Source organism: Letharia columbiana (assembly GCF_014066305.1).
Source record: "Letharia columbiana isolate WasteWater2 chromosome Unknown Sc0000000_s0, whole genome shotgun sequence".
In the NCBI taxonomy this organism is placed as follows: Eukaryota; Fungi; Ascomycota; class Lecanoromycetes; order Lecanorales; family Parmeliaceae; genus Letharia; species Letharia columbiana.
The window spans coordinates 1,522,230-1,542,948 of NW_023501036.1; the positions used below are offsets into that span (position 1 = coordinate 1,522,230).

The following is a 20,719-nucleotide window of genomic DNA, read 5'->3' on the forward strand; positions in this document are numbered from 1 at the left end:
ATACGTTTGAAATGTTATACAGGGGGGTATCATAACGCTCTTCTCGGTCCTCCTCCCTCGAGATGGGTTCAAACCACGAGATCCTCCAAAATAGCCTCCATCTCCTCCCTCCGCCACGGCACTCCCAGTAACTCCGCCCCTGACCCATCTCTTCTACTGACAACCATTTGATGATCGTAAAATTCCTTCAGCAACTGGCGAAACCCCATCTCATTGCTGCATATAAACTCCTCCACCACTTTCTGATACAGCACTTTATACTCCATTCTCCTCCTTCTCCTCCACCTTCCTCGTCCATCGCAGCCAAAAGCTCCGCAATGAGCACACGATAGAGACTCCTCGCGTTCTCTGGTAACGAGCGGAGCACAAATCCCACACCTTCTTTGCCTTTGACGCTGCGCCCACTGCGGCCGAGGAGTTCATTCACGTCGTCGATGACGGAACCGATTTCGACCGGGGAGTAAGATTCAAAGGTTGTGGTATCGTGGAAAAGGAAGTTGTATTGGTCGCGCAGGTTGGTGTCCCACAGCAAAGGGAAGTTGGGCGTATCGCAGGTTGCTAGAAGGTGGATGTGTGGACTTGCAGCCAGTTGTGCTAGGAGAGATGGGGTTGGAGAACGTCGGAGAGGCGGCGCGTCGAGCGAATTGATGAATACAAAGTATGGAGAGGGCGGAGGAGAAGTATTGAGCTGGCTCAGAAGCGTGGTGAGAATTTCGCGGGGCTGCGTGCCGAGCTTTGAAGGTATAGTACTGGGTGTGCAGTCGAAGACGAGAGGGGCAAGGGTGCTAAGGACTTGCCTTAGGGTAAGTGTGGGCGTGTAGCCATTTACCATGAGGATTCTTGGCGGGTCCGAGCGAGATGTGGTGTGGAGGTATTTGGCGAAGGCCGTAACGAGCCTGCGTTTTGAGCCGTAGCCGTAGAGGCAGATGTTGAAGGATTGAGAGAGCTCGAAGCGCCATTGGGGAAACGAGCGAGAATGCAAAGAATGCAAAAAGGCATAGGAGGAGGCGTGCGGATCTTCGTAGGCGTTGATTTGGTTGTGATACTCTTCGTGGGTGAGTAGGGAGAGTGAGGACAATGTGTTATTCGAGGTCTTGATCTTTCCTGGCCGATGTTGCCAGAAGTATTGCTCGTGAGGTGGGAGGTTTTGAGGAGGTGTCGGAGACTTTTTCCGTCGACCACTTTTACGCTTCGAAGGGGTCGTGGGGACAGCATCATCTGCTCTTAGCTCACCATCTGCTTCTTCCTGCTGGTCCTCGCTTTCTGCCTCATCCGCATCCCATATTTTCCTAGCCAGAATGTCCTCCTCTTCAACGTCCTCCTCATCACTGAATCCATCAGTCGCTGTCCGTTCGACAACGCTTCTCGCACTTTTCCTGCGAGCGGATCGATCTGCATTTCCGACTGCTGCAACTGCACCGTGTCCATTGGCACCTGAAGCAGCCTTGACGGGAGTCGAAACGAGATCGTTGCCCTTTGACTTTAAAGGAGTGCCCTGTTGAGATCTGGATCCTACACCATTGGGAAGAGCTTTCGCTTTCTGGGCGCTTCCAGGAGGTCTTCCGCGTCGAGCCTTGGTAGGTGTTCCCTCCGGCGAAGCTATATCCGATAGAGCGTCATCTCCGCTGTGATGTGGGTTCGCAAGCACGGCGTGACACGTCCTCTTCCGTGTTGAGAAGACTTCTCCCTGGTCCACAGCGTCCTCACCACCATGCCTCTTTCTCTTCCCTGCCATTGCTAGATCTCATCCATGCCGCCAAAGTCCCCGATCCTGGAATCAGTCGATAGTTGCCAGAATTCCGCAAGCTTCTGTAATGGTGGACAGGCTGTGTCGTCACAAAGTGCACAGAAGACTGACAGTAGCAACAAAAAAGCATTCGCGCCCCTCGCCCAGTCACATGTCTCGAGGCCCGACGCCAAGCCTGCCGGCGCATGCCAAGACCCCTGCGCCAAGAACAGGTACAGCCTTACAGGAAACGTGGAAGAGGACGCTAGAATCGGATCGGCCACAGCCGCTTTACGCATCCTCGACAATTTCGACCTCCAATTCACCAAATTTTCTCGCTGCTCCTAACATTCCTGGGCTATCATACTATTTCATTTCTATCCCTTAAGCTATTATACATGTTGGCATAGCCATAATAAGGTCTAGGCGAAGCTGGGGCCTGTCCGGCAAGATATGAGAGATCGCTCTTAATCATCATGAACAAGAAGATAAACAGCACGTCTTAAATGTCTTGAGGAGTGACAACGCTTCTCATCTTTCGGCCGACAACATTTCATTTTCTGTTTTTCCTCCGCCCCCGGAGGTGGTTATTGATAATAATATTGTCCATGAGATGAATTCAACAGTATCATGAGTGTCTGTGTTGCCCATAGATGGCTGTTGTATTCATTGGTGCGGGCTACCCATGAGTAATGCGCAACAGTAACGAATGACCCGAAGGACTAGAATGTTTTTGAATAAAGAGAAAAAAAAAAAAAAAAAAGCAGTCACCTCGAGAAATATCGTAGTACGAGGATGCACCTTGTCTGGGGGGTACAGTGACCGTAGGGGATCAGCCGGGCAGCTATCGATCGACGTATTTCTTGAGGAGAAAGCTGCACTGGGGGAACAATTCCCGCAAGGGACTGGATTAAGGACGGAGAAATGTACCACGAGGACGCCGGAACCATACCCTTTAGAGGGTACAAAGTAATTGGCCGGAAAATTCTTCTAGGAGTGTTGTCGCTCTATAAAAGCTCCTTAACGTACAGATCACAGTCTAATCAAAATGCGCTTCGAGGCTTGAAGACTTTGAATTTCGATAATTGTAGGCTTAACAAGCTAATCTTGTTACGGGCTCGCTTGGTAATCTATATACAACATAATAATAATTTTCGGCTAAGATCTGGGTTCTATGGCGCAATGTAAGTTGGTAACATTTCCTCTTTCGACAGCACGCTAATTAAAATTCTAGTGGTTAGCGCGTCGTGAGTAGAATTATCCTGAGTTCATTGTTCGAATCTGATCATCGAGACAGTGACTGTTACTACAATAAATCAGGAGGGTGAGTACAACGTTTCTGAATGGAATAATTGCACTATCCTAACATACGATTCTAGTTGTTAGTTCAATCCTAACTAGAACCGTTGAATTATTTTTTTCTTTTTTTTTTTGTCTTTCTCTTTCTTTTCCCCAAAAAGTCAACCTTTTTTGGCCTTTGACTGGTTTGCGACGCACTGTGATCTTGGCACGTCGCGACTAAAGAGGTAGCTCGCTGCTTAATCAAGGCCTGGGCTTATTACTCAAAAGAAATTTGGTGAAGCAGGAATCGACAATCCTTTACAGATGTACTGTTGAGAGAAGCCGTTACTGTCGGCTCATTATTCTATTGTTACTGTCGCATCGCGCGAAGGCTGGCATCATCGCACCACTTACAAGTACGTACTTTAGGCTTGGCATCGGAAGTTAGGTGATAAAGGGGTAAAGTGATTGGCGCGCCGAACGCTTCTAGCGCACTGGGAGGTACTTAAAAGGATGCTGTCTTCCCTCTCTCGCTGCGAGCAATCTTTCTCACTCGGAGCTCTTACATCATTAGCCTCCTACAGGATCTGAAACTTTGCGGGAAAGTGCGTTCTGCTGAGGACAAAGCTTACGTCAGACTTCAAGCAATCATTCCTTTCAAAAACAGGATGCCTAGTCAAGTGCATAAGTCCGTTAAAAATGTTTTTTCATCCTGAAGACAAACCAAACAATTGCTGTCGCGGGTGCGGGACAATTGGGGTAAATCGTCGAACTTGCACTCAATGTCGATGCACTTACTGCAAGTCTGATGAACACTCTTACATGGAATGCCCGAAAGTCAAGAGAAAGAACCAGTCAAGAACGTACAAGGCTACAGGCGTGCTAGCCGGAGAATCGCCGCTTGTAAAAAGCGAAAAGCATGCGCGTTACAATCAGGAATGCGGACAAGGCGATCGATCTCCCAAGCGCACGAGACTCGAAAGTAGTACCGATCTTATCATGGCGACATCTTCAAAGTTCACAACCACTGAAAGCTTTTCAGATGTGTTTCCAGACCTAAACGACCTCTGCAAGCGAGTGATCGATGTACTGTGTTCTTCGGATGACAGACTGCTACAAGGCTATGGCAGTTTTATCGATCAAAAGTTTGTCAAGCATGAGCTTCCTGAAATCCTGTCGGAATGTATTGACGTCGTGATCCAAAATTTGCAGGGCAAGTCTTTGACCGTTGAAGCAATGCAAGAAGTCAAATGTCGGCAAAGCTTGCGAAAGTGTATGTTCAATGGTGCAGGAGGCTACCTGGATATCCTTACCGATGCTCGTGACTATGACTATCTTAAGTTCTACGTTGGTTAATCCGTCGACGTAGCGGAATATGTTCGTCAACACAGTTTAAACCTCATCAGAGGAGAAGTGACCTATCTTCATTTTTTTTTTTTAGAGACCCTTGATTTACACCTCACAAGGGAAAATCGCGCCCTCCTATTCATTGAGTTGGCTATGGGTCTGGCGTTCCGATCTCTACCGAACAATATTTACAATCAATTCTCGAAAATTCCCATGCCACCTGAACGAAATCATATGCAATTAAATTTTCTTAGCCCCCTCGAGCAAGGGCATGAGCAATCTCAGCACGCAAGAAGACAGGCCCGTGGACCAATTGGAGTTTTCGTCGGACCCCGAAATTCGGACTTGGCCCAGATTCCGTCAAGATATTTTGAGCAGACAGCCTAAGACCAAGAAAGGATCTCCCACCTTCGAGGAGCTTAGGGAAAAGGTTTCTAGCGTTATACACAAAGCATTTCCCAAAATCTCGCCCACATCAATCCAGGATTCTGCATCAAAGATCACGCAAATCCAAGCTAAAACATTCAATATGGCTGCAGCACTCAAGAGGTCCTGCAAAGCGATTGGTGAAAATGCGACCTGGATGTCACACTAGACCAACCCAACGGGAGTCTCCAAGGATCGCTTGCAGTCATATATGGTATTTCGCGCAACTACGCTTACGATAACGGACAGCCACGTCAATGCACAAAGCAGTTCCCATTCGACCTGGAAAAAGTCGGGTTGACAGCAGAAAACTCGCTTGTCTGGCCGCTAGAATTTGGAACACTGAAGAACATTGATTCAAGCAGATTGGGATAATCAAGCTCGATATGCGATAATCTTGATACTCTTTCCAGTGGACATGCTAAATGCTAGTTCCGCGAAGGTTGTCATAGTCAGTGGCAAGCACGCCCAGCGATTTATTTCCGACTACGCTGAAAGCCTAAATCTCTCACAGCCCCAGCAGATGCAGCTCCAAAGTCAAGAGATTACTTTTCGCACTGAGGAGCTCAATGGCATCATGCGAAGGATATACATGAACGCTCTAGAATTAGAGACTGTGGTACAGGGATATGGGTGGGTCCAAAGGAAAAGCATGAGTGGTGCTCTTAAGCTCGCTTCTCTCTTCTTAGGCTCCATGAGTTTCATTCACAGGTTCTATGGAATTGCCAAAGCCAAAGATGGAGTCTTTGAAGCGATCATGAAGGCAAGGAAAGGCGAATTTTTTTCGTTGGACTCACTGAGCGAGGCTGCTAGAGACTGGCTAGGCCGCAGGGGTTTCAAAACCACCGAGGACATTAATGACCTTGTAACAATCGGCGGCGGAACTCTAGGCCAACCACTGCACACTCTTTACTGCGTACTAAGATTCGTTTGCTCAAGAATTCCTCAAAATCAACCTCTTGCTACTTGGAAACGGCCCAATATTACGTTCGGAGATGGTCCACTTTTTTCAAAGCGCATGCAAGTGGCTATTGCGAATCTTTGGTATCGAAAGATAGGACAAGAGCAGGAGAAACTGCGTATTCAGATACAACGTCGTCGTACTTTTACGCCGGCTCTAGTCGGAGCAAAGCCAACATAAGAGATTTTGGACGATATGGCGCTGCGTACAGTCACTAAGGAAAATAACGAAAAGGAGATGGGGGATCTTTCTTCTGATACAGAGATGGCTATGTACCTGGCCAAGTCTCAGAACGCTCGGATTGCACGTTCCAGCGAAATAACTTTCCCAGCAATAGAGACTCGGCTCGCTCAGGTCGGGACCCTTGTGCAAGATCAGCTCTTACGGAGGCAAGTTAAGGCGCTCAAAGCCAAGCGACCGGACAGATTGCATCAAAACCTTGATGCTGTCGCTCATTTGAAAGCCTAAGGCCAGGCTTTCGAGACGATCTGCTCCCAATTCCCTGACTTCTCTGCTAACCAAGTGCGCCGTGCCAATGAATTCGGGAACAACATCGGGCGTCACAGGTAGTAAATGGAACCTCAAAGGTGAGGGCAGGGTCTCTGAAATGATACGGAGTGGACGCGTCTTGCAGACAGAAAGTCTCAATCTTCTAGGCCAAAAAGTGGTGTGGAACTTCGGCGCCGCTCATGCCCAGCGCGGGATCGAACTTGGCCAAGTCCACCGTGTTTGGATACAATTTTTGAAACCTGGAGAGGCTCACCCGACCTCCTGGTATCGAGTTGCCTCGCGACCTGACTTGCGTACTTTTATCTTTAGGGCTGCGAGACTAGACGAAGATGTTCAGAGATCGATTTCTTTCTATGCAAAGGTTCAGGGATTCATGAAAACCGGAACTGAACACTCTCGTGAGGCATTGCGGATGAGAGAAGAAGCTTCGGCGAGCGGGATCGTGTGCGCTTTTAACAACATGCGACGTGATGGATGAGCTGGCAAAACATCAGCCCGGGCATTTCAGCTTGTGCAGGAACGCAATAGATGCTGACTTCTCTCACAAAACATGCAATCGGTAGATAGAGTAGGCATCTTGAACCTAGCCACTCACCAGGCTTTCGTATATTCCTTGTATTTAGTTGATCAAGTACTGATTAAATACCTTGATGTTTTGATAGTCCTGATGTCCAGGGGTTTAAAACTGAATTTTTTGACTATTTCGTCAAGTGACGCGCCCTACTCTTACCTATTTAAGCGTTAATCTTAGCGCAGCCGCCTCGGTGAGTTCGGTAATTCACATAGATCTGCCAGAGCCAAGATCTCGTATAGGAAACGTGGAAGAGACGCTAGAACCGAATCGACCACAGCGGTCTTACACACCTTTCGGAGATGGTGGAGAATAGAGGATTGCAAACAATCTTCGAACCAAATGGAGGTGTGGTGGCTCGGGTGGTGCCTGGTACAGCATCACTACCTAAAGTACCTTACCTGCTTACCCAGAGTATTGCCCCACGGCTAGGCCTTTTCGGGCTCAACTCAATAGCTTCACCGCTCTAGGGCTATTCAGCATCCCATCACGAGACCAAGACATTTCTTAACACTCTCCCCGCTCCACTGACCCTCGAACGACAAAACCTGATAGAGCCACGGCTTGCGTCTCAGACGCTCGTCTCCCATCAACAAGTAGTATGCCCAGAACGGTCTGGAAGCAAACGGACCCGCGCCTCAAAGATGACCCCCAGTGGAACAACCCCTCCTACCTCCGGGCCTGCGCCGAAGAAGCCCACTACGAGCCCCAACGCAACGCCTTCCACATCCCCCTCTACATCCACCCCGCTTCCCCCACCGACGCCGCCCGCCGCCTCGACTTCCGCGACCACTTCAACAGAAACGTGGCTCGGCGACTCGATCAGCTGAGCCCGGACGACGGCCGCGCTTTCTGCTGGAAGGACTGCGCTATCTACGGCAACGGCGGGCTGACGGGAAAGGACCATGTCGCACTGCTGGATGACGTTTACCGGGAGTGGTTCCCGCACCGGGCGCAGGACAAGGATGTGAGTGAGGGCAGTTTCTTTGGGAAATTCATGCGCTTCACCCCCCGGTGGGGACATTGCAGGAGATCGTGCGCTTCCACGCGGCGCTGTGTGAGAAGTTGTGCGAGCTGGAGAAGGAGATACCGGACACGAAACCGGTCGATCCGTGTGAAGTCCGGCCTGGCCAGGCTCGGTCAGTGGCGGAGTATAAGCTGAGGGAGACGTTTTCGATGGCCTTCATCGTGCTGGATACTGGGTGGCAGGAGCGCGGTGTTCTGCTTGCCTGGAGGAGCGAGGATCTTGCGTCGAGATACAGTTGCGAGGAAGGTGGAGAAATAACTGGATACGATGGCAGCGATGGCGGTGACTTGGGCCAAACGTGTGTGTTCCGGTGCCCACTCAAGCGCGCGATGCAACTTATCGTCTCGACGGACCCGGAGAGGGCTAAGCGACGGGCAGAATACAACGAGATGTTGGAGGAGACACTTGGTGAAGACGATGGCGCGACGACGACGACGACCAGGAGTAGCCTTTCAACCGAGGCTGCTACTTCTCTCCGAGCAGTCTTCAATTCTAGATTTAATCCGTCGGCTGAGCTTCTATCGAGGTCGCGTTTAGACCCCGATCCCAACTCCTCCGCGCTGAGCCTCTACATCCTTTGCGAATACAGCGAAATTCACTATTCGATACGAGAATAATGTAGAAGAGGCGTGCAAGTATATCCGCTAGTGGGTTTCAACCATCTCAAAACACCGCGCACAGCGATTCCGACACAAATGAAAGACGCTCTCCTCCGCACCCTCCTACGCCCAATGCAATCTCGGCGGGTTCCTCAAAATAAGTAGGTACATCAACGCCTTTAGGGAGTCGCAGTCCGTTATCAGCGTCAGCGAAAATAAGCGATCTACCGTGTCATCTAATCTCAAATATTCCATCTTTAGAATCTTATTGGTGTTACAGTGTGTGACCGAACTCCGCATTTTACATTCACGGCTTCTCAATATCACGATTAACGTTAGGATATAATTTACCCAAACGTAGCCCACATCGAATAGAATCTCGCATCACTACTCTGCACCGTCGTCGCACTTAGACTGATGATCCCCTTGCCCTTGAGCGCGACCTTATTGTCCGTCAAGAAATACTGGATCCCGTTGCCATTCGGGCTCCCCACCAGCGCCCAGAAAGGGTTGGTGTCCTGGTCCGTATCCTCGGGCGTCCACGTCTGAGTGGAACTGATATCTTTGCCGGCGAAGGCGTCGTCGAGGATAGATTTGGTATCCGCGTTGTCGATCTCGCGACGCCAGAAGGACTTGATGCCGGAGTAGTCTGCTTGCGACGGGTTCTCCGCCCAGGCTGGGTTCTGCGTCAGCACGGTCTTGGTCCACATCCACCAGGCGACCGAGGAGAACTGCCAGGGCACGGGCTGGCGGCCGTTGGGGAAGGCCGGGTTGTACATAGGATCGTTCGGGTCCGAGGGCAGCGCGCCGCGGCTATTGGCGTTGGCCAGGAATACCCCCTGGGTGGCGCTGATGGTGTTTGAGAAGTCGGCGAAGGGCCCGTCGGCCGCGTTCTTAGGGCCCGTTGCAGTGATAGCGTAGTATTCCCGTCCGATGCCGTAGCCCTGGGCCTGTAGGACGGGCTGGATACCCCTTGCGGGGAGCGCAAATTTGACGGGCAGGGTAACGTCGAAGTCGTCGTCAAAGTTACATTGGTAGACTGCATCATCGCCCGTCTTGTCTTGCCAGGCTTGATAGTATCGAGCTCCGCTCGGCGCGTACTTGACCCATGCAGCGCCGTGGGGTGCGCGAGGATTCAGTGCTCGCACATCGAACAGTTGCTCGTCTACGGGTGATGGATCGTTGTCGGTTGTCGGCGAAGGATATCTGGCGACGTGGTTTTTCAGATCCCGCTTCGATTCGTCGTCCCGCTCAAGAAAAGGCTCGAGTCGTTCGGCAACGGCCCGTTTCTTACTGCTGGGACTGGGACAGTCGAATTTACAGTCCATTTGGCGGTTGGGAAGCGGGTCGTCACCGAAAATTAGGGCTCCAAAGAAGTCGTTCGCATCGCCGTTATCCCAGGCTCCAACAGAGCATTGGGAGGAGGTAGAATCCCACGATTGCGAACCAATAGCGAAATCGACTGGACCTTTCTCGAACAATGGCCGAGGCTGTAGACCAGGGGCCAGTCTCTTTCCAAGAGATGCCCTGGTGAAGCGTCTGCTGTTGGAGAGGCCTGTCTGCGGAGTTACTTCCATTACGTATGGGAGCTTGCTGTCTACTCCAAATCCCTGAGCCCAGTTTAACTTGCTGGCGGCATAGCCAATGACGCTGCCCTTGGCATCGCTGATGTTGACGTCAATGACTACCTCAGGATCGCCTAGCTCCTGTCCGAGACCTTGCCAGATGTGGACATTGCACTTTCCGGTCGCGTACGGGGGGTGCTGGGGCAGCTGCCGACGATGATGGTGACAGTGGAGCAGCTGATGACGGCGGCGGCGGTATTGCTGGGTTGTAGGAGCTTGTTGGCTGGATGGTGTAGTCACAGTTCAAGAGTCCCGAGGATATAGGACTGAGGGTGGGAGCTGGTGTGCCACCGCAGTTGCAGTAGGCTGACGTACCACTAGTTGAGACAACCGCTGCACAGCCAGGGATACCACCTTGGCCAGGTATATTCGTTGGCGCAGCGCTGGTACTGACTGGCTGGATGGTCGACGCTGGCAGCGAAGCATATGCACAATTTGCTGTAGTAGCGCCAGACGTAGCCGACAGCGTTGGGTAGGTTGAACTCGGTCCACAGTCGCACCAACTTGTCGGGCTGTACCACGGAGCCCCATCTGCCATGCAAGTAGGGTTGGGCACAATCGACGTGAGTGGTGCACTCGAAGGGCTTGAAGAGCTAGCACTGGTAGCTGTAGATCCACGGGAGGTTCCAGAGCTGCCGGTGGCTGATGAAGAGCCCAACGCACCACCAATGACACCGCCAGGGGCAGCTATACCCGCTGTGCCAAGGGGCTCGTAATCGGGAGAGTCATCTCCGTCAACCACGTTGCCCCAGCCTGTCGGTTTTGTGCAGGAGGCTCCGGTAGCGGTCGAATATTCGGTTGTGCCTGTAGCACCGCACCCGGTGACAGTAGAGTAGCATGTAGTAGAGCAAGATTGGGATGAGGCGCTGGTTGGCATTGAACAGATGACCGAGCAATCTGAAGCGATAGTGCTTGCACTGCAGGATGAAAAGGATGCTGAGGAGCTTGAGAATTGCGAGGTGATTGTACTTGAGGGGTCCGAACTCTTTTGGGACTGGGATTTGTTGTCGTCATCATCATCGGGATCGCTGGGTTTCTCGGGGCTGTTAGGGCTATTGGGGTCATTGGGGTTAGTAGCAGAGCCAGCACCACCGACATCTCCTCCGCCAGGTGGTCCTGGCGGGCAGAAAGGCCAGATACAAGAGGGGCCGTGCAATCCCCAACCACCGGTGCCTCCATTCCACCTGTTCAGCATGATCAGTCTCGGTCTCATAAATGTCTCGCAAGAGGGTTTTCCTGGAGAGTGTTGCTTACCAGACACCACCTGGCCCAACAATTATGATTGCTGCAGAGATTGTAAATTGGCTACCGTCTTGATTGGTTTGCGCAATCGGTGTTGTTACTGTCGTCGGTGCTGTTACAGTGCTTAGATCTGCAAAGGTGGCCTTTGACCAATACTCTGTTACGCCTCCAGCGATAATGGTAGTCTCAGATAGGGCTGTATTACCGAAGGCGTCTGTTATTGAAGCCTGACCTGCATCAGCTGTGCCACTTGGGGAGGCACTTGCGGGGGTGGTGGTTGATGGATTAGGGCTTGAGGCAGTTGAGCTCGGCGCACTGCTAGATAGTGTGCTGCCGGGCGGCCTTATTGAAGGGGCATTTGGGTTGAAGGGCAGCACTGTGGGCGGAGGGACTTCGGGAACTCCGGAAGGTAGACTGACGGGAATCCATCTGATGCCGCCCGGACCAATCAGTATTGTAACAGGGCTGCTTTGAGCATCCAAAGTTGTAGTAGTTATCGTTGACGCCAGGGATGCGTAGCCTGAGAGAGTAGTCGGCACAAATGTTTCGGTAAGGACCGTCGAGCCAATTGTGGCGGTCACTACCGTTCCTCCTGGTGGCAATGGCACGCTGGACGGCGGAGGAGCTCCGGGCAAGAGTGATGGAGGCGCCACATTAGGGACTCCTGGGCTTTGGTTGAAGGGTGTCCAAGCCACCCCAGATGGACCAACTGTAATCGTGATAGGACTGCTTGATGCGCCAAGGATCGTGGTTGTTATGGTGGTTGTGACTGTAGCAAACTGGGTGTAGGTGGTTGGCGCAAAGGTCTCGATTACCGTCTGCCCACTTATGGTGCTAGTGACCACAGTCGCCCCAATTGGTAGAGATGAGGGAGGGTTTGAAGGAGCGGTCGTCGAAGGAACCGCGGAAGAAGGACCGGAACTAGGAGCACCTGGACCTGGAGCTACGATGGCCGCAGTGGGACAGTTGTTTGCAGACGGCTGGGTAGTATACGAATTACATCCAATTGTCGGTGTGTTGGACAAAGTCTGAGGGAGAAGAGGCACGTTGGTCCCTCCACAGTCTACCCCGAAAATTTAAAACATGCGTGAAAGAGATCAAAGGGGGCGACATACTGCAATAATCATAGCTGCATGCCGCACCTGGTCCTGCAATGACATACGCACAGCCCTATTACCGTCAACAATAATCTCTCACCTTCAATATCGGCGTCAATACCGGAAGACCCCAGCACCCTGGTTTACATTGTTCAGCATTGCTCTCCTTTGGCTTAAGTAGGCAAGAGAGTCTTACCAGGAACATTGGCAACGCTGGTGGGCCCGCAAGCGCCTGCACTCGGGACTTGGCCGTAGACGTAGGAAATGGTGCTCAACAGCACCGAAGAGACTAAAGTCAAATGCTGCATGCTGAAGACCAATTGGGGGAATAACGGATTGAAATATGACCAGATTCGATGCAGTAGATACTGCATTTATACAAAGTGAAAGAACCACTGCGGCGAAAAAATCCGCTACAAGAAAAATAAGATTGGCATGATGAATGAAGATTCAAAATGCACTGAATGTCAGACCAACAGTGGACACGCAGTACCCGTTCAGTGGTAAAGCTCTCCGAATGTTGTGAAACATGGCACAGCATTGATTCTGAATCTGTGTCACCGAAATGAGCCACATGGTGGACCAGAGACGTGAAAGTAGGTGCCGCCACGTCCGAAGCGAGCAGGGGCCTCGATATTAGACGTGTGACTGTGCGGTGTGATTCGGACGAGGGCCATTGGCAGTGTCATGCCATTGGCAGTGTCATGCCATTGGCAGTGTCATGCCATTGGGCCACAGTAGAAGCATCGACGACTCGCCGAGGCTCATTTTGTTGGCAATCCCTTCGGAGTGAGAGATTAGGAAACCAGGAATCCATGTTATTGGCATCCAATCTATATCAGAGAATAGGGATCGTAATATCACATCACGATATTCTCGTCTAATCGTTGGAGGGGGGTGGGGGCCCTATGAAGAAGGAGCCACCTCAGCCTCCGCCTGAAACCCGCTCAGAGCCATTTCCGATCCCTTTTTCTGACACGTGAATGGACGAGGAACCCTTCATCTCAGACCTGCGCCTCCCCCGATGTCAGATCGCCAACACCGAAATTGCAAGTAAGCAATCCTAAAATACAGAAGTGATTAGGGATGCCTAATGAATGACATTTGACCACTATGACAGTCAGCTGACGGTCATAGGCTGACATTCCCTTTGACATGACATATCAGACGCTAGCCTGATTAGGTTAGATCTTGATCGGCGCGAGGTTTAGCCGAACGCCGAATACCCTCACATTTCCCCCACAAAGCACTCGATATTCATTTACCACTCTTATTCTCTATCACCACACAGTTAATAGAGACCTGATATCAAGCATAGCTAGGCGCATGATACCTCTATTAGACACACTCATCCATAGTGCTTTCACACAGTTCATCGATCAATAGAAGAAGGAGAAGTGGGGATTGCACACCAAATGAGGGCCGAATTTGGGTGGAGGATCCCCGGACGATACTTTGGCTATTTCAACGAATTGAAACCGTCCGATGTTTGCCTGACCAATCAAAATATAGCAATAATAGTGGTAGAAATTTATTAGTGCGGTTATTTGGCCACACATGACTGTCATTCTAGGGATAGCAATTGCGATCAGGGAAATTAATATGGAAAGAAAATATCGAGAGTCAGTCTCCGTAGCTGTGGACTTTATGGCAAAGCGGAAAAGCGGCCCGCTAATTCTCCTGTACCGTAAGGTAATCTTACTTAACAAGGACAGGTCTCGGCAGCGGAACAATGTGGAGCCGGTGAGGCAACTGCCAAATATTTTACCTTACTACATGTACTAGTACTGTATTTGGCAAATAGTAGTACTCGTACTGATAACGCTTTACCCGACTTAGAGCTCCCTTACGGGCGGGCCTGCAAAGGCGCACACCTTGCCCGAGCCAACGCCGCTGTCAACGACGCCTGTGGTCAAGTACACATTTGTGTTTTCCATCTCATGATCTCGATGCGTAGAATCAAACTCGTTGAATGCTGCTAAGTATGCTTACAAGTACTTCCTTTGTCGATTTCCTGTGGCACAAAATCTCCACCACAGGCGTGTGAAACACCGGAACAGCCAAGACAGCAGATTGAAATCCAAGTCTCATCTTGATACTCTGAGCCGCTCCACTGACCGTCTCAATCCTCAACAGCCGCGGCTTGTACAAATATCCCGTCGCAGTAGAATAAGTTCGGAATAATATCGGGTCAACACGATATGACCTTTTCTCCTGAAAATGAAATCATGCATTTGTATGATAAAGGCGACATTGGTCCTCTACCGGGTGATATTAATCTGCCTTCCTTGTTTTGCTTCATTATATAATGTTTGGGAAAGAAGCATTCAACATGAAAGTTCCCTCATTCACACACTCATTTGCCTTTCTCGCATTGTCGCTCATTACTTTCCAGCTCCCTTTCGTTGCGTCGATTGATTCGAATGGTAGGTATGCCGTCCAGATCTGAGCTTTAGAGCATAGCATTTACTGACACATTGAAGCCGCTGCTCGTCTGCAACCTCGTCTTGATGACGGGGCTCCTGCCCAAGCCTTAGCTGCAAAACGCAGGAGGAAGTGCTCTCATTCTCGTATTTGTGACCTTGCCTCAGCCACCGGATCCGTGTATGGCTATCCTGGAAACAACGCCTCTACTTTAGCTTACCAGCTTCCCTATTCCCGAACTGCAAGCACCCTACCCAGTCAAGGAAACCCAAATATACCCTCGCAGCAACCCGCGGGCCAAGGACCAACTTCTGGATCCCCATCAACTGGGAATGGCGCTCCTGGTGGTCTCGAAAACGGCAGTTCTGGCTCACCTGTAGCCGGAAGCGGTAACGCTGGGGGCTCGCCAGGGATCTGCCCATTGCAGTCAACAGTGACAATCACCACTCAGTATACTGTCACTGTGACACAAGCTGCGGCAGTAGCTACGACAGCTGGTCCAGCAGGCCTGTTGCAAAAGGGGTCGACTGTCAATGGCTCAACAGGTCCCGGCTGCCTGGCACAGAACGGGTCAGGCAACGGCTCGAATGGCTCTGCTAACCCATTGGAAAATGGCGTCTCTGCAAGCGGCTCAACTGGTCCTAAACGTACGAAGTGCAGCAAAGCAAATGCCTCTGGTACGCCCGTTGCAAGTGCATCTGCCGTTTTGGGAGGTCTCTGCGGCAATGGCACGCTTCAAGGTTCAAAGTACCCCACTGCTGCGAACGCTTCTTCACCTTTGGGCTCAGGTACGAGCAGCAACCCTACTGTGTCCCTGCCTAGATCCAATACTATAGTAGAGACGAACGACACCACAGATGCCAATCTTCAGGGCGAGTTCTGGGCGGGAGGTTCGTACATTTCTGCGATTGTTTTTGATTTTTGATTTTTTTTTCGCAATAACCGAGGCCTGAGTTACAAGACATGTTTTGGGAGCAAAAGTTCTTTTTTACCCTTGAGATCTGTTTAGCAATTAATGTTCTTGGATTGAAGAAGCAATGCTGACTCCAGATCCTGCGTAGGTACTATAGGTACTCTGATGCGAATGGAAGCTATCCCAGGCCGTGTCTTCTACGATTATGATGGCGTCACCGTCAAGGACCCCATCAAAACTCTTGCAGACTCAGGTTTCAATGCTATCCGGGTCGAGACCTCTCGTGACATGAGTCTAGGGCCTACCGTATTCACAAATAATGCATCAACTCGTGGTGAAGAGTTGCTTTTCCAGCTTGATTTTGGAGGTATCGATATTGCGGTCAAGACTGCGCAACGGGCTGCAGCTCTGGGCATGAGAATTCAGCTCACCATCAATCAGGGGTTCACAATACCTAAAGACCTCGAGTCTCTTGACTATGACGGTATGGTTGGCGCTGTTCAAGAAGAGGCAATACGCCAACTCCAGCCCTTTCTTGATGCCAAAATTGTACCTGATATCATCCTCTTCGAGAATGAAGGTTCTGATGGCTTCCTCTTTACTGAGGAGTCTACCGGCCATGTTCGCGGTACTAATGACGGCAAAGCCAGCGCGGCCAAAGTAGACCTTGAGATGTGCGGCAAGATTCCTACCGGCAACATGGCTTCCTACCCGCAATACGCGGGCTACCTCAAGGCCGAAGTCATAGCCTGCAACGAGGCCATCACGGCGTCAGGCTTTTCCACGGCCACAACCCGTTATGGTCTTCACTCTCATGTCCAATATGTCCAGTGGAAGGAAGCTTGTGTACATGGTCCGAATCCATTAAGCCAGACTGAGCTGAAAGACTCCTCGGGTGCGGCCTGCAGCAATTCTGTCATTCCTCGAAGCATTCTCTCTCCAAATGCCTCGGAGATGCTTACCATCATGGGTTTCTCTTCATATCCAGACCCAATGACACCATCCGACATCGACTCCGAACCCAGCATGGCCGATACCTTGACCCGACTGACCAAAACTCTCACTCAGTTGCAGGGTTACGCTGAAGCCTACGGCACATACACTGACGGTCCATGGGCGGGCCAGTACAAATTACAAGGTCTGGGCGTTGAATATGCTACTAGCTTTACGTATCAACAGATTCCCCAGGAGCAGTCTCTTACGGAGTTGATGTGGAAGACAGTGAAGCCTTTCTCCGCTTTTATGGGAATGTTGTGGTATGAGCCATGGTACTGTTATTCTGATTGGGAAGGCGGACGTGGCACACTCTGTCATACACTGGATGGGAATAGCGAGGCACCGACGAATACCATGAAGACGTTTGGAGCAGCTGCTATCTCGCCTTGGAAGAAGTGAACGGGGCCTTTTTGCAGTACAAAAGGCGGAGCCGTTTGGCAACGGTGATTTGGTGTGGCGTGAGCCGGCCTCGAATATACACATTTAATCTTCTAACAATGTACTTATTCTTCTCGTTCATAGGCAGATATCTACAGCTCTGTACATTCTTAGTATCGAGACTTGAACTGAAAAATCAAGTATTGCTCAATTAATAGCAACTGGGGAATGGTCAACTTCTGTCGACGATGCTTCATATGCGCCCAAACGCCCTGCTCCACGTGTTCTTTATCTACATCTCTTCCTGCCTTCTGCCTTCAGATTCCAATCGGTTGGCAATGCTACCTCGGCTTCGCCACGGGCTGCCAAGCGTGTGTTTTTGGCTTCACCCTACGCACACAAAAAGTCAGCACTCGAATTCATCATGTGTAGCTGCCAGCCTTGACATCTTCTAAGCTGGATGCGCTGTCACAGCCCAATCGATATCTCGATCCTCCTCTCCAATCGCCGTTACCCTCTCCACACTCCTCACAACCCTTCATGAATAAAGAAGACTAACGTTGAATAAGTCTTATACGCCGCCCTGCTGGCCGTCAGATTTGGCCTATGCTCCGGAATCTCCCAACTCCTCTGCCCTGTCTTCAGCACGGCATCCTCAGTCGGTGGCTTGTCGACCAAATACGACATCCACGCGTGCCATCCTGGCTCAATTTGTGCGGGGTCGTATTCTTTTTGTTTGTAATCTACCCATCTTGTTCGTACTGGTTGCTACAGTCAGCGAGGGTGCAATCGGGTGCTGTGGTGAGTCGAGGGAGAGACTGACGAGGTAGCTCTTGTTCTTGGTTCTCGTAGTATTTGTTGCCGTATTTGTCCGTTGCGATGTAGGTGCCAGCTTTGGTATCGCCAATGTATTGCATTTGATGGGCGTATTCTTTTATGCCGACTTTGCGGAGATTCCGCAGGGTGCGCATGATTGTCGACATTGTGAGTTGTGAGAATGGGTAAGGCCCATGGAGCTTGAGCAGAATAATGGGTTGAGGTGAGAGCGAACGAATGAATGGAAGGAAGCCGATGCCCTTAGCGTTTGGCCGGATTAGGCGCACGCACGGATATAGCCGGGGAGCGGCGATAATGAGTGATTAATCCTTTGGTGAGACGTTTCCTGTCAAAAACGCGACCCTCTCAGAAATTTTATATGGTATCTACAACACACAAAAGACTCTAGTATCTCGAGCAATTTTACTTCTATATGACAATCTAGGCTGTTTCCTTTCAATCGATCGCTGATCTCCATCAACCGTCCATTGGGGGAGAAGATATGCAGTTCTACAATAGAGCTCTGGGGTTCGCGAAAGAAGCAATTGCGGGACCTCTGGAACGGCGACAAGACAGAAGTAACAGTGAGTTGATCCCATTGAGCTTTTTTGTCTCAACGCTGGGAGCCCCGTAAGCTTCTTGATAACTGGCTAATCAGTCATCTTTCTGATTCACAGCGGCATCTTCCATATCTTCTTCCTCCACTTCGCCTGCTTCAACCGCAGCAGCAGCAGCATCCCTCTGCCTCCTCTACACTCTCTTCTAGTTCTTCAGATACGGTTGCGGCCGCACCTTCGGCCACTGGTGGACCTGTTACGGTAACGGAATTTCGCAACATTCCAGCCTTCACCAAGACCGAATCAACAGCATACACAGCCCATGGTATTTGGTCTCTCTCAAGAAGTGCAGAAATGCAAGCTTGCTCATCCCCACTCTCCAGGTGTGAACGCTACACATATCACAGTTTCGCATAGCGAGACGCAAACTTCTACTTTCACTGCTTCTGCCTGTGAGTCTAGCTTTCCCTAACTCCTTCCTGATTGACCAAAATCCGGCTTGCAAAAGCTGTCCTCGGATCATCCTTTCCCCCCAATTCCCTGAAATTTTCCCGTTACTCTGTTTTGAAGTGGATATACTGACGCCAAACTTAAAGACCTTGCCACGGCCAATGCTACTGCTCCCGGAATTCCGCAAAACGACTTGACAGCTTGCAGAATCAATGGTACTGAGCCTGATAATGGACCATTTTGCTCTCCCATTCACGGTCAAAACCTGTTCACCGGGTACACATACGGAGGCAGGTGGGAAATACTCGTCAACATTGCAGAAGCTTATGGTTTCTAGTTACATGGAACCCAACACTTTTCCCAGACAATGCCACGACGACAGTCGAGTTGACCTATATTACAGCCGATCAACAGGTCGCATGGTATTCCCCCGACGTGGCGAATGTACGAGGCTATGTCAACGTGTATATGGACAAAGATTGGCTACTAGGGGCTTCTGGCAATGACACCTCATTAGGTATGTACATATATGGAGCAAATGATTCCTATCTTATCCATTTCCTGGGTCAAAAGAAATGGTCTGGGACCAAAGGGCTCTTGATATTTCCTGGCTATTATCGCTCTTCCCTTTGCCTTTGAGATGGAACGCTGACTCTGAAATAGGCCAGAACCTCACCTTTTCTTTGATCTCGTACGTTTGTTTGCTCCTGAGACATGTTCTGAGACTGGAAAGCCTTCCTGAATAGGTAATGCTGACTGAGGAATATCTGTCTAGTACACCTGCTGGAGGTCAAAACATCTCAAAATTGGGTCCTATGATCAGCTTGGTATAGCTTATTTCTCTTTTACATTGCCCTAGTATTCAATCCTTCTTGAGTCGCAAGACATTTTCTGGCAGGCTACCCCTGTCTCGCCTTCAACACTCCAAACCCTTTCTTTTAGTTCACTTAGAACCCTGATGGAGAAATGCTGACTCCGAGATGACTGATAGACTGTTGATCCCAAAACTCTCCCGCGAGTATTGATTCCAAAGATAGACTCTATATATGGTCTGGAAATAGGATTGCCAATCGCGTAGGACTTCCCTATCCCCAATCTTCCTCATTTGGACGTCTTTCGGAGCCCCGAGACATGTTTCGGGACTTTTGTACTCGAGACACTTGTTATATGAAATCCAATGCTTCCCCGAAACGAGTGATTGCTGACCGGAGCGCCATCAGAATCGTTGCTGTGATCCTCATCATTCTCGGTATTTGGTGTGGAATGAGGAAGCATGCGTGGAGCGACGTCAGGGGCCACTCGAGAGACTACATGGCGAGAAGAGCTCGTAGGAGAGGGAGACTAGAAAAGGATGGTGCCATCCAACTTGACGAGTACGACCGCAGTGGCCAGGACGCCTTCTCGGATGAAGTTAGCTCCCACAGTCCAAAAACATGAGATGACAGATGCTGACACGAATTCTAGCCCTACCAAGGAGGGAGCAATAATGCCTTCCAGGAGGAAATTAGACGCCAGCGCTTCGAAGACGACAATTTAAAAAGAACAATCTCTTCATTCTAGTTTACCCAGTCATATTCAAATCTGCGTTGTCCGCTTCACTTGCCTACCTGACAAATTTGACTTGACGTCACGTTCTTTTGTCAATGGTCAAAACTTGGCCTTAAAACTAATCGCACAGGCTGAGCTGGATGCGGTGGGGCAATGGCGCAAGTGTTCGAAGCGGTTGGCATGATTCGGTTATTGAAAATGCTGGATCAGGCGCTTCTAGGGAAA

General features: G+C 50.4%; 11 protein-coding genes across 11 annotated transcripts; 7 read left to right on the forward strand and 4 right to left on the reverse strand.

The window, feature by feature from the left end:
* Window positions 1-187: 187 nt before the first annotated feature.
* On the reverse strand, window positions 188-1,735 carry HO173_000405 (uncharacterized protein; the record flags this gene model as incomplete). The annotated part of the gene is made up of 1 exon (XM_037302355.1): window positions 188-1,735. The coding sequence occupies one exon, from the start codon at window positions 1,733-1,735 to the stop codon at window positions 188-190; it is 1,548 nt and encodes a 515-aa protein (XP_037170934.1).
* A 2,094-nt stretch (window positions 1,736-3,829) lies between these two features.
* Window positions 3,830-4,363, forward strand: HO173_000406 (uncharacterized protein; the record flags this gene model as incomplete). The annotated part of the gene is made up of 1 exon (XM_037302356.1): window positions 3,830-4,363. One exon carries the CDS (start codon window positions 3,830-3,832, stop codon window positions 4,361-4,363), a length of 534 nt encoding a protein of 177 aa, XP_037170935.1.
* Window positions 4,364-4,625: 262 nt separating this feature from the next.
* HO173_000407 (uncharacterized protein) lies at window positions 4,626-4,949 on the forward strand (the record flags this gene model as incomplete). The annotated part of the gene is made up of 1 exon (XM_037302357.1): window positions 4,626-4,949. The coding sequence occupies one exon, from the start codon at window positions 4,626-4,628 to the stop codon at window positions 4,947-4,949; it is 324 nt and encodes a 107-aa protein (XP_037170936.1).
* Window positions 4,950-5,198: 249 nt separating this feature from the next.
* HO173_000408 (uncharacterized protein) lies at window positions 5,199-5,921 on the forward strand (the record flags this gene model as incomplete). Its single annotated transcript, XM_037302358.1, has 1 exon — window positions 5,199-5,921. One exon carries the CDS (start codon window positions 5,199-5,201, stop codon window positions 5,919-5,921), a length of 723 nt encoding a protein of 240 aa, XP_037170937.1.
* Window positions 5,922-5,936: 15 nt separating this feature from the next.
* HO173_000409 (uncharacterized protein) lies at window positions 5,937-6,209 on the forward strand (the record flags this gene model as incomplete). Its single annotated transcript, XM_037302359.1, has 1 exon — window positions 5,937-6,209. One exon carries the CDS (start codon window positions 5,937-5,939, stop codon window positions 6,207-6,209), a length of 273 nt encoding a protein of 90 aa, XP_037170938.1.
* A 955-nt stretch (window positions 6,210-7,164) lies between these two features.
* Window positions 7,165-8,466, forward strand: HO173_000410 (uncharacterized protein; the record flags this gene model as incomplete). The annotated part of the gene is made up of 3 exons (XM_037302360.1): window positions 7,165-7,214; window positions 7,378-7,789; window positions 7,852-8,466. The coding sequence occupies 3 exons, from the start codon at window positions 7,165-7,167 to the stop codon at window positions 8,464-8,466; spliced, it is 1,077 nt and encodes a 358-aa protein (XP_037170939.1).
* Window positions 8,467-8,795: 329 nt separating this feature from the next.
* On the reverse strand, window positions 8,796-10,025 carry HO173_000411 (uncharacterized protein; the record flags this gene model as incomplete). The annotated part of the gene is made up of 1 exon (XM_037302361.1): window positions 8,796-10,025. One exon carries the CDS (start codon window positions 10,023-10,025, stop codon window positions 8,796-8,798), a length of 1,230 nt encoding a protein of 409 aa, XP_037170940.1.
* A 112-nt stretch (window positions 10,026-10,137) lies between these two features.
* HO173_000412 (uncharacterized protein) lies at window positions 10,138-12,720 on the reverse strand (the record flags this gene model as incomplete). Its single annotated transcript, XM_037302362.1, has 5 exons — window positions 10,138-11,257; window positions 11,328-12,378; window positions 12,431-12,485; window positions 12,534-12,550; window positions 12,609-12,720. 5 exons carry the CDS (start codon window positions 12,718-12,720, stop codon window positions 10,138-10,140), a joined length of 2,355 nt encoding a protein of 784 aa, XP_037170941.1.
* A 2,024-nt stretch (window positions 12,721-14,744) lies between these two features.
* On the forward strand, window positions 14,745-17,144 carry HO173_000413 (uncharacterized protein; the record flags this gene model as incomplete). Its single annotated transcript, XM_037302363.1, has 3 exons — window positions 14,745-14,838; window positions 14,896-15,624; window positions 15,898-17,144. The coding sequence occupies 3 exons, from the start codon at window positions 14,745-14,747 to the stop codon at window positions 17,142-17,144; spliced, it is 2,070 nt and encodes a 689-aa protein (XP_037170942.1).
* Window positions 17,145-17,651: 507 nt separating this feature from the next.
* Window positions 17,652-18,106, reverse strand: HO173_000414 (uncharacterized protein; the record flags this gene model as incomplete). The annotated part of the gene is made up of 2 exons (XM_037302364.1): window positions 17,652-17,884; window positions 17,947-18,106. The coding sequence occupies 2 exons, from the start codon at window positions 18,104-18,106 to the stop codon at window positions 17,652-17,654; spliced, it is 393 nt and encodes a 130-aa protein (XP_037170943.1).
* A 335-nt stretch (window positions 18,107-18,441) lies between these two features.
* HO173_000415 (uncharacterized protein) lies at window positions 18,442-20,506 on the forward strand (the record flags this gene model as incomplete). The annotated part of the gene is made up of 7 exons (XM_037302365.1): window positions 18,442-18,523; window positions 19,284-19,463; window positions 19,610-19,637; window positions 19,722-19,773; window positions 19,938-20,020; window positions 20,167-20,356; window positions 20,411-20,506. 7 exons carry the CDS (start codon window positions 18,442-18,444, stop codon window positions 20,504-20,506), a joined length of 711 nt encoding a protein of 236 aa, XP_037170944.1.
* Between the last annotated feature and the right edge of the window lie 213 nt (window positions 20,507-20,719).